Source organism: Melospiza georgiana, chromosome 2 (genome assembly GCF_028018845.1).
Source record: "Melospiza georgiana isolate bMelGeo1 chromosome 2, bMelGeo1.pri, whole genome shotgun sequence".
Classification (NCBI taxonomy): Eukaryota; Metazoa; Chordata; class Aves; order Passeriformes; family Passerellidae; genus Melospiza; species Melospiza georgiana.
In genome coordinates, this window is record NC_080431.1 from 55217056 (window position 1) to 55228968 (window position 11913).

General features: G+C 37.9%; 1 protein-coding gene across 4 annotated transcripts in view; it reads left to right on the top strand.

The window, feature by feature from the left end:
- Positions 1-9736, top strand: part of RNASEH2B (ribonuclease H2 subunit B) — a 41963-nt gene extending 32227 nt beyond the window's left edge. For 2 of the 4 annotated variants that reach the window (XM_058018628.1, XM_058018629.1), the window contains exons 10-11: positions 2495-2575; positions 4517-5251. In XM_058018628.1, the coding sequence (XP_057874611.1) occupies positions 2495-2575; positions 4517-4624 (189 nt within the window). In that variant the 3' untranslated portion in view covers positions 4625-5251. The other 2 variants (XM_058018631.1, XM_058018630.1) reach the window with 2 other exon arrangements.
- Positions 9737-11913: the final 2177 nt, after the last annotated feature.

Here is an 11913-nt window from a genome sequence, read left to right on the forward strand (position 1 = left end):
AGCTTCTTCCTCCAAGATTTTCACCTTATTTGAAGTCGAAGATCCAAAATCACTTCTTCAGTCTTTTTCTTTTACCTTCCAAATGTCTTCCTCACACATCAAGTCCCTTTGCTTTGCCTCAGACAAGTAAGGCATATGGTTTGCAAAGTTTGCCCCCTAGAACCAATAACCCCATTTTGGATAATCCTTTCCATTTACTTTAAACTGGGCAGCCCATGTCTGCTGAAACGAGATTACCTATCATGCTGGCCTTTCCTGCAATGTCCCTGCTACTTACTGAAACAAAGTCTAAAAAAACCCTCAGTTCTGGCTCCTTCAGTGACTATTCTGTTTAGCAGCATGTCAGCTAGCGCATAGAGGAATAATTGAGCCCTACTGTTATTAATAGCATTTGTTCTCCAATGGATATCCAAAGAGATCTGTTATTTCCATGTGGCTGGACAGTTGTTCTGGCTGCACAGTTACTTGGCTCTTTGATTCAGTTAAGAATTATCTTTATGTGTTGTAAGAAATATTAAGCACACATCAGGAGCCAATTGATAGTCATTAGCTATATAAGCATGTTAAAACAACTGTATTAAACTGCATGTGATGTACATTCCATATTGTGTACGAATACCTCTTATACCGTTGGGATAGTTCTGAGAATCTATTTTTAAAAACAGTTTTATTTCAGCAGTTTGGTTGCAGAGGAAATGAGGCTTAGAACTGTTCAGTTGTTGGGTAGTGAGACCTTGCTGAGGATTTGATTAATTTCCAGAGCACTGACCAGGGTGTGTATGATGTTTCTGTGTTTAAGTCCTTGCAACTTCAGAGATTAAAACACTCCTTTATTTCACAATCTCAGAGGAGCAAGGTAGGCTTATACATGGAAACTTCATCTCCTTCAGATTGTTTCTAATCACTTGTGTTGACATTTCTCTTCATGAGGACAAGGTGTATTATCAGACATAATATATGATTATTCCAAAATAATGTTCTAACATGCATTTCCTGTTTTGGAAAAATAATTGCATGTTTGTACATTACATTAAACTCTGAAGGGAGGAAAGATGTAGAAACTTCAGTGATCAGCCGAAAAGCAATGACAAATTCTCTTTCTTGAAAAAGAACAAGCTGGGTGCAGCCTGGTCTTTGTGATTTAATAATTAAATCAAAATTGCATGTTCTTTGTATTAATTGTAAGCTGTTGATCTTGTGTTGTAATCATCACAGTGTCCAGTTTGTCAGCACAGGGAGTCTGGCTATTGGCAGATGATGAGAGACATTTGCAAAGAATATGTAGGCTTTGCTACAACTAAACAGCAAATGTTTTGCTGAAATGCAAACATTTTTGTTATAAGTTTTAAAAACTTGTTTATCAGGTTCCAAAAAGAGGAGAAAAGTAATTCTTCGTTAGATTGTCATTTGAAAATGTAATCACAGCGCAGTAAACAGCCTCCTAAAGAGGCTGATCCAGATTCCATTGAAATCAGAAGAAAAGGCTTCAGTTGGATCTGGTTCTAAGAGCTGAGAAATCTAGGCTGCAGACCTGACTTCTGTGCCAAACAGAGAAGGGAGGGGAAGAGAGAGAGAGAGATATCAGAAGCACCATAAACAAAATGAATAAAACAGGATCTTAAAATGTATGGTACCATCCAAGTTGCTTGCAAAATCACTCTCTTTGGCACAAAAGCTGGGAAGGCCATGGTCTAGATTTCACAGGATATTAAGGAGAGGGTAGTAATATCAGATATATAATAATAATAAAAATACAGTGTTGTAAAATACTACATACTTTTTTTTCCCTTTTGGAAACATACCAGAATGTTTTCACCTTTAAACTAAACACATGCTCACAGTTTATGGAAAGAAATATTCATTTTTACTGCCTGATCATGTGGAGTGCTTAGAATCGTTCACGTGCATTATTTCTGAAGTTAGAAGTCACACAGCACATGCAGTCAAACTTCCATAATATACTGTTGGATTCAAGTGATAAATGAGCTATGGCAGTGTTTCACTCTTGCCAGCCTGTAGAAGCTAATTAATTCTAAAGGTTGTGAACAGACAACAGACTAAATGATGATCCACATGTGCTGGCAGATAGCTGCAACACTGGAGGTGCTGCACAGGTCTATGAGATCATAAGCACCACAGTTCCTTGACTGTCAGGCACTGACTTCCAACAGCTGCTCCAGAAAGCTCTCTAAATAGACTGACACCAAAGTCACGATCATGGCTGATTTCTAGCAGTCATTCGTCAGAAGGCTAGGAAGAAAATGCTTCCCCTGACACTGAATGCTCTCTTCTGAATGCTGTCAGGATGGTTTATATTCACATGTAGAGAAGACGATTGCAGACAGAAATCTTCCACTCTTGCTGCAGATTCTTCAGTTGATTGCCAGTCCTGTTTTGGTGCTATGGTTACGTTTTAAAGCCAAAGCTTTGAACTTCCCTGTGTGTACATCATAAAAGTGGTTGACAGAGCAACTTCCTCACTCTAACATTTCAGAAAAGGAAATTGTCAGATGTCCCTGTGGAACCACAAGAAGACTATACTAAATTTAACAGCGACAATCTGAAAACCAAGAAGGTAAGCAAGCCTTGCATTCATACATGTTTTGTTGAAGTGTAGATGAATAGCAAATACTAGCACAGAGTGCATAACTTTCTCCTTCAAAACACATCACAAATACAAAACAAATACAAAATTGTCTGACATCTGTAATTATATCTCTTTGAACTTTTCTTTCAGGTTTAATGTGACAGTTTTAATTTCGTATTCCGAACTGTTTTGTACTACTGCTGCCAGGCTGTATATCACCAGTTAACATTCCAGTGAGCCTCACAGACTCAGACACATGTGTTAAGGTGTTTGGCTAATGTTTGCAAAGCTCTTTGAGATCTTTAGATGAGAAATCCTGTGGCTTAGTGATAGCAACTGGTAAATTTCAGTTACTCAAAAAAGAAATGAAGATGGCAGCATTTACTTAAATTCCAAGGGATGCTAGGACAGGCTTTATTTTTACCTAGAAATATTGCTTGTGCTCTTACTTATGTCAACTTAATGAAGTTAAGTCAACACAGAACTTACTGATTGCCAGCTCCAACGCATGTTTGGAGGCCAATCCAAATCTGAGTCCAGCGGTGCCTGCCACTGTACTGTTCCTAGGAGAGCAACAGAGATGTGAAAAGAAATAGATCCTGTCTGTGTCTGCCAAAGCTGTGAGGCTTGTACTGGCTTATTTCTCTGAACATTGAAAGAAAATGAATCTTCCTCCAATCCGTGGGGATCTGAGAGGGCCCGCTGTGCTGGTCTTGTGACCTTCAGTCTAATGCTGACTACTCGTTATCCCTTTGCAAAGAGAAGCAGCTGGTGACAGATGCATTCCTTCCTCCCTCCAAAACCCCAGATTTTTTTTTTTACTCATTGCACATTCTAGTTTGGAAGTAGGAGGATTGCCCCCTAAGTGAAGGTGATAAATAGTTTAAATATGCGTGCTTCCCCCCTCCCCACATTATATGCTTTTGAACTTAGCATAATGATAGAAATAAACTGAGGAGAGATAATTCATTTTAACATTAAATAAGATTTACTTCTGAAGTAATAATGCACATTGATGAGAGAATCTGGGAAAGAAAAGATAGCCCTTGGACTCTGTACAGTATACTACTCTTTTTTAAAATACTTTGGCAGTGGTTTTATTTGTAGAGTAACACAGACAATCATACAGTTGTTGCCTATCTCCATCGTATCCATAACCATCTACTGATCCCAAGTACTGTAATTGGGAATTCCTGCAGACTGAGGAGTATCATAAGGAAAGGTCAATGCAAAGTTTTCTTAATAGGGAAAGCAGCTAGAGATTTAAAACATAACGCTTTAAAATACAAGAAAGAAAAGAGGTCGGCTCTATAAAATGTGGTTCATAAAATGTGTTTTAGGCATAGAAGTCTGGGAAGTTGTCCCAGTGGCCTCAAAAGTGCTTTGTAAATGTTAGTTACCTTCTTCATTCCTAGTTCTTAATCCCTTTTCCCTTTATTTCACTGTGCATAGTCTTTGATAGTAAATCAGTGTGAATTATTCATCATCCGTAATGCAGGCCTGTAATTCAGCCTGCTGACAGCATAATCATGAGATTGAGTCGGAGGGTACAGAATGCATCTGTTCTATTGCATGCATTATTCCTATTAATGTACACTCAGGGATTATCCCAAAGTAAACGTTTGATTTGGGATACCTCATCCTGCAGAAACGAGAGATGTTTCACCTCCTTCTCCTTGTAGCTGGTTTTCTGTCTTTGTTTGAGGTTAAGTAATTCAAGACAAGTATTCTTCAGTTTGAACAATCTCAAATTTGTTTTTTAATATTTTTCTCCTACTATTCAAAGCCTGCGTCACATTATCTTTACGGCCGTATACTAAAAAAGCAATTCAACTTATTGTTTGACTTCTGTATTTAGGAGTTTGTAGCATCTGTTTCCCCCCTATGGAGTTGCTGTTTAACTGTTTCTGTTTATCATTTCACTCACAGGCAAACACCAAGATGTCTGCAGCACAGAAGGCTCTGGCCAAAGTTGATAAGAGTGGAATGAAATCCATTTCTGCTTTCTTCAGCTCCAAACCTAAAACATCAAAATGAAGACCTACTCTTTAAAGAATTTCATACAATGGTTATTTTTTATGTTAAGCTAAAGAAGTCTCCTGGAGTTTTTTGTTAGTATAGTGTATGCAGGGCTTGTCTGGGTACGAGTGTGATGGAGAGGTCTGTCAGCTGGCCAGGCACAGAGCTGCTGGTCCTTAGTGAGGCAAGGCAGTACCATGATATCTGATTTTCCAGCCTGGATTGGGAAGATGGCTCAGCTGCATTAACATGAGCTAGAAGCAAGGCTTAGCAGGGTACTATACTGTGCTGCTGCTCCTTCTAGAGCAAGCCCAGTAAAGCCCACCATGGAGTTTTCTCCATTACACTTCATTCTTGGTCAAAAACTTGCCCACCTTTGATGATTTTTTTTCTTAAATTCTTAAGGAGCGTTATTTTTTTAAAACTTTCTGAAGTTTTTTACCCAGTGTTGCATCAGAGTAGGATGGCATCATTGCATTTTTATTTTGACCCAAATGTAAGCGTTGATGTAAGCGTTGTCACTGGTATTTTATCGAGGCAAGGATACTCTCTGTATTGGGATTTGGGATGTATTCAATATGCTGGAAACAAATGGCAATGAATGTCAGTGTACGTGTAATGCAATAAAGTGCTTTGTGTAACAAACTTGTGCTTGCTGTATCTGCTGTATGCTTCAAATGCTAGGTTGGGTTTCAGCACATTTTTTAAGTGCTTTTGGTATTTTCCTGTATATAAATTTTAATCCTTAAAGAGTTCTGGCATCTCTTTGGCTTTACGTGATAAATCTCTTAGCGCATAGCAATATAGGGGTATTTTTATGTTTAGTTCCAAGGTCAAGAGGTCCTTACAAAAATAATCAGGGAAAAATTGATTTAAAGGCAAGAATGGGTGGGGGTTTTTTTAAGAAGCCTGTTTGGCATTGGATTCAAAAGCTTAAGTATGAGTGTCTTAGATAAGGTTTAGTTTTACAAAGTTTTGTTCAAGGTAGGACTGTTACTTAAAATGCATTATCCACTCTTTTCTGTGTTCTTTCATCATTACAGACTATTCCTGTATATTTAGAGGGATAGCTGATGATGTGGTTCCCTCAGTCTCAGAATTGAAAAAGAGATGGAGTCACTGGGATTATTTGTACCGATCTAGCCAATTCTGCACAATAATCAATGTCATCCATCAGTTGTTGCACTGAGTCATTACTGTAGATCAACTACGATGTTTGTTTTTGAATGACATTCTTAAAACACATCAGTCTTTGCTACTTCAGCTCAGTAAAGAATCTGCTTGTATCCCTTGATCATGCAAGTTTTAGAGAAATTAGGCATTTCCCCTTTTTGAGTAACTATGCCATTTTTTCACTTCAAACTTACTTGCTGTCATTTACAACCCTTGGATTACGATGGTGTCTCTTAGGTTAAAAAGCTCTGTAGCACTCTATTCCAGCCAGAAATGAAAGAGAAGTCTTGCCATGTGTTCTGTGCAGTTTTGTAGTTCTTGTTGGGTTTTATGTGCCTTTCAAACGGATGTTTTTTACAAAGTGAGTTTGCAAATGCACAGAGGGTCAGCATGGCTGGAATTCCAGATAGAGGAAAATACTTGGAAATCTACAGAATTATTATCTCTGATAATAAATAGCATTTGATGACCCCAGAACAAGCAATTGTGGTTGTGAACTGGAAGGGTTAAATTCCAGAAAACATTCAACCTCCCAAATTCATGTGAGTAGAATCATGGGATGCCAAAGTGATGGCAATTTTGAAAAACACCTGTCAAAAATGCAGGATGATGCTATGGGGAAAAAAAGGAAAGAAAAAGAGCAGGCACATTCTGTTAGGTTAATGGAGAAGTTCTGTGCAGTAAGCAACTAGTTAGGGAGTGTTTTGGTAGAAAAAAGGAGTTTTGTATCTATTAATGAAAAGCCAGTTCTAAAAAATGCTGAGAAAGCAGACAAGCATGGGATGGGTGCTTGTTGGAAAACCAGGAATGGGAGAGGATTATGTTCGAAACGGGAATTATGGGGCAGAACAGATACATGGTAGAAGCTCTTCTGGATATTTAAATATGCTAGTTTTAGGAATTTGGATTTTAACAGTTCAAAAATTTTGTGAAATAAACTTTCCAAGCACGCCTTTTCATTGACTGAGCTGTTCAAGAACCTTCTATGAAAAAGCCCCAGTTTCTCTGGTCAGAATTTGGGACAGAGAGAGAACAAATCTGATACAGATGAGAGGTCTTTGTGCTGACCTTCTGGTACTTCTTGGGTACCAGATTTTATTTTTTCTTGCTCTATGCATGCCTTTCACATCTGCTGCTGTGCTCAAGGACTAAGTCTAGAGTTCTTCTTCTGTGCAGGGATGCATTTTGCTTTAGTGCCACATCTCGACTTCAGCTGTCAGCTATGCTGTAACTTACCATAATAGTAATTTTATTAGTGACTGTACTTTTGGTTAAGCATGAATTTGTGCATGACAAGAAAAATAAGCCATTTCCAAAAACCATTAGAACTTTCACATGAAAACAAAACTTTTCCCTTTAGGAAAGCAAGAAATACATTTAGTAAGTTTGAAACTTCCTCAACCTGTATCTGTAAGAAGTTATGAAGAGCATAAGGTGCCAAGTGCATAAAACAATATTTCCTACCACAATAAGGATTTAAATATAGTTACCCTGCTTGGCCAGCAGTAGCAGTAGATCATTATGAAGTGTTGCTTTGCTATTTCTTCCTTGGTTAGCATAGTATAGAGCAACATGCCAGGGCTATTATAGAAATGTGGTTTTACTTTATTTCTTTTTCTGGGTTAACATGACATCTCTACATGTTCATGTAAATATCTGATGAGCTGTGATGATTTTATAGTTGTTTATCTGGGATTAAACAGCTGTCACATTTTCACTTTTTTGGACTTTGCATAGAAAATGGATTGACATCAGTGGGCATGGAAAACATGGAAATTCAAGCACTGACTTAGGAATATTTAAGGGTCAAACTGGCACATCATTTTCAGTCTTAAGTAATAAACTTAGTTCTATTTGTAGAAGTGATTGGTGATTTGAATATTTTCAGTGGAAGAGGTGGCATAGTTGGCAGAGCTTGCATTCAGATCTGAAATCTGAAAGGCTTCAGTGTGCTTGTTTTCAGGTGTTCAGTTGCATCTGACGTGATGTTTATTGAGGCAAAATTAAATGCATGGATGGTTATTTGAATAAAGTAATGTTTTTGATTAGGGTTTTCTCTTTACTTTGTAGATGCCTGAGAAAAGACGTGCAAAGAAGAAATGAAAGGAGCTTAAGAAGACTCACTTGTATTATCGTAACTCTCCATAATCACAAAGCTGCTTTTGATGGCTTTTTTTACGCACTTTCTGAAAAATAAATGTTTGACATCGGACATGCCCCCTTCCAAGAAACAGCAAATCTCAGCACATTAGCATTGTTAAATATGCGGTGTGTTAAACATACTCTGCTTCAAATTTTATAGCTCACACACGATTGGTCTATCGGGCCCTTCCAGGAAAGCACTTACGAGCATGCCTAACGTTAAGCACATGAGCAGCGATCCTCAAGTCAGCCGTGTTGTTCGTGTGGGTAAGTGCTTTGCTGGATCAGTGCCTGCAGCCCTGTTAGGTGCTGAGCATCCTGATCCATATCCAGCAAAGCACTTACGTCCACGCTTATCTTGAAGTGGAAGAGCCAGTCTAATATTTGTGCATTAGTGTTCGCCATAAAATCTCTCTTGGCACAATGACTCATATGCTTAATATTAAGCACCTGCCCAAGTATTTTGCAAGATCAGACCAACTGCATCCTTGAGCAAGTCTTAAATACTTGATCTTCTATGTTTTGTACTCATTTTTTTAATAGAATGTGTGCTTTTAGTAACTGTAATTACAAGTTTTAGAAGCTGTATAGCAAAATATGTTTGTATAGCATGTTTTATGCAATTTCTTCTTTCTTTTTCAAAAGTCCAATGTTCAGTCAAAAAATCAACCAAAATGGGAAAAAACCCAATATCGACTCTTTATAGGACATTTACATTTTTAAAAGTAATTTCACTGAGTTTGATTTACATTATTTTGTCCAACGCTGACCAGTTTTACAGCTAGCTCAGGTTATGTGGACAGTGTGACTATTAAGTGCTAGTGCTTCAAGTTGGTTGTATGTTCAGAAGGACAGATGGAGAAGCTGTATTTTTTTATTTTACTTCTTTTATTCTAAGGGACTGAATCCTTACAAACGTATATAAAATAACATGTACATTTTGTGTTAAGAACTAAACCAAAACCGATGTAATTTTTCAGGTTAAAAAAAATACCTAATTATCCTTTATTTATTAATGTAAGTGGCACTTTCTGTGGAGTGAGCTTCAACCAAAATGTCAGCCTGAGTCTACATAAAACATGCAGAAAGTGGATGTTAATGAGATCCTGAAGTGATTTGTGTCATATGCAGTCTGATGTTCTTGACTTAAATACCTGTATATAAAACTACTGTTAATATATAACTCCTTGCTGAAGAACTTTTTAAAGTTAGTAATTGACAGGATTTTGAACAGAATGAATTTTACTTCTGTAAATTCCAGCTGTGACAGTTCACAGATGCCTACAGCAAATAACCAAAATGCTTGGTAAAGCTTGAATGTATTTTAAGTGTTCTGGGTAAAATGTAAAGAAATATTTTACATCAACACTAGCAAATTTTGCCTAACTTTGAGTAAAGAAGAGCTCCAATAAGAGTTTATTTTGACCTTGCTGGAAGCTAAATTCCAGGACAGAGGCAATAGCTTATTCAACTTTCTTTTCAACTGGTTCTGCTCATCTCTGTTTCAGAATAGGAAAAACCTGAACTATTCACTATTTAGAAATCATATATGAAAGCAAATGTAATCTGAATGCCTGTTTTAGGAATTTGCACTGAATTATTTTTGCTAGTCTGGTGAAGCAATGTGCACTTTCTCTTTTTAAGGAAAAATAATTTTTTAACATCGTTTTTAAGAATACAGCAAGATTATTATATGGGTCCAAAATGAAATTTCTATTTTTCTAGCTTACATTAAAAAATGCTTGATGTATGAATTAAGATTATATATTTCAGTATATGGTTCCATATTTTGTAAGATTTTACTTTTAATATATGTGCAAGAAATAAATAAATGCCTTTGGAATATTTTGCTGATTATTTCTTCACTAGTATCACAGAGGAATGCAAAGAAAAACGCTGTGCAGTCAGGCTGCTGATGCTGTTACCCTGCACAGGGTAGTCAGTAATTCTTGGACTGAGTTGGAGGAAATAATGAGTCCTGATATAAATACAAATCTAAAAGTTCATTTAGACAGATTCAGTGATGCAATTAGGCTAATCCCTGAGGACCTTACTGTACAGGTTTTCTAAAGAGAACCCATCTCTGTCTACATACAGTTGCTGGCCTGCACACTCTGGACATTTTCATTTTCGTGAAGATGGTGGTGGATCTTTGAGTGTTGGTGGGATGAAGAGAGTGGAGGTGAAGAGAATGATGTGATTATTTGTGTGACTTTTTACGTACTTTGCATTCTTTGCCATCACATATGTGATACATCACAGACTGACACAGAACTGATAAACAATTATTTTCCATGGTTTTTAAGAGCAGACAGGTAATAAAGCACAGAGGAAAAGCTGTTCCTCTGCCAAAACATTATCCTGGTATCATCCTGATATTGTAAGTGCTGACATGAGGCTTCAAGGCTGTTAGGATAGTTACAGTCATTGCATTTATAAAATCCAGACAACAAGGGGCAAAGCAAAGATGATGGATATTTTATTTGACTGCCAAGTTTGTTTATTGATATTAATGAAACAAAAAAAGAAAAGAAGTAAGGCTTGTACCATTTCATATACCCATCACTCACCAAGACTTATCTGAAGAAAGAGAAGTACCAGTGCTAACAACAAAGCAATGGCATGGCATCTATTTAAATATGAAGTAGCATTTACATTTCTTAGTTCAATGAAGTCACTTTGCAAGGCATTGCTAAGACTAAGGAAAACAGCACATTGCTTTACATTCTTGAAGAGCTTCAATAGCTCAGGTGTCCAAGCTGAGCTCTCTAGTACCCTCTGTGCACAACTGTTGTCTTTTAGGGTCTGTCACATTGCAAATTGCACTAATTTTTCCAAAGCTCCCTTTTAAAATGCATTGCATACCCTGAGACAGTTGCAAAGCAAGCAATGGCATGTCAGGTAAAACAATGCCCCTGTGAGGCTCATCAGTTTTTAAAAGGAGAAGCTAATAGGAAGATGAAAAGTTCTGCTTTAAAATTTGGCTTCTGATTTGGGATTATGGTCATTGTTTTGTTCATCCTTTCTTTTTTCAATCTGAGGACCTGATTCTTTTTCAGAAGTTATAGTCTCACCTCCCCTTGCCTTCAGGCCAATTGAGCAAACTGTTTCAGAACAGGAATCCACATTCATGAGGGCGGCCAAAATCAAAACTCTCTGCAGCCCTGGTCGTGCATAGACTCATCACTACTTCCTCTTGAATTCCTTGTGCAAGCTGGCATTGCTACAGGTTCTTCCAAAACAGTTCAGAGTTGATTCAATAGGGGTGAAAGTGAAAAACCCCAACCTGATGTACTTCCTTCTCTTATAGTTAATCCTACTCTAGAGAAACTGAGCAGACAGGTTAAAGAGACAACAATGAGGATGGAAATTAAGGCAGCAAAGCTGGCTCAAATACAAAAGGCAGTGTTGAAAATGAAGGAAAAGTAGGCAGAGGAAGGAAATAGTGGAAAACGAACTCTTGAATTGAAAGTGGAAAAAGACCACAATAAGTCTGAACATGAAGAAAGCAACAGCAATGCTGACACAAATGAAAAAGACTATATTTAATTTCTGCTGAATTTCTCTACCTTTATTGGCATCAGTCATGGTATGGTCTCGCCAGGGATCTGGTGCCACTTGAGTGGGCACACTGGGTACAGAGATTGGGCTGCTGTTATCAGCAGTGGGATTTGCTGCTGCACCTCTTCTCTAGATGCAGATGGAGCAGCACTGAGCTCAGTCCTGCTGTTCCTTCCATATGAAGTAGACCCCCAGGTGTCATGCCCTTTGCAGAGCTCACATCATCTCCAGACAGCAGCAGATAGCACTGGGTGGCTTGTGTGATGTCTGCAACTCCTTACATGTGTTTCGCTCTTCTTCTGACTTCAGTTCCCTCCCCCAACATCACATCCTGTCACATCATCTCTTGATGGTGCAGCCACTGGACCACGCCCTTTCTTGTATTTCAGAATATCTTGGTGCCACCAGTGCCTGAGGGCTCCTAATGAGTG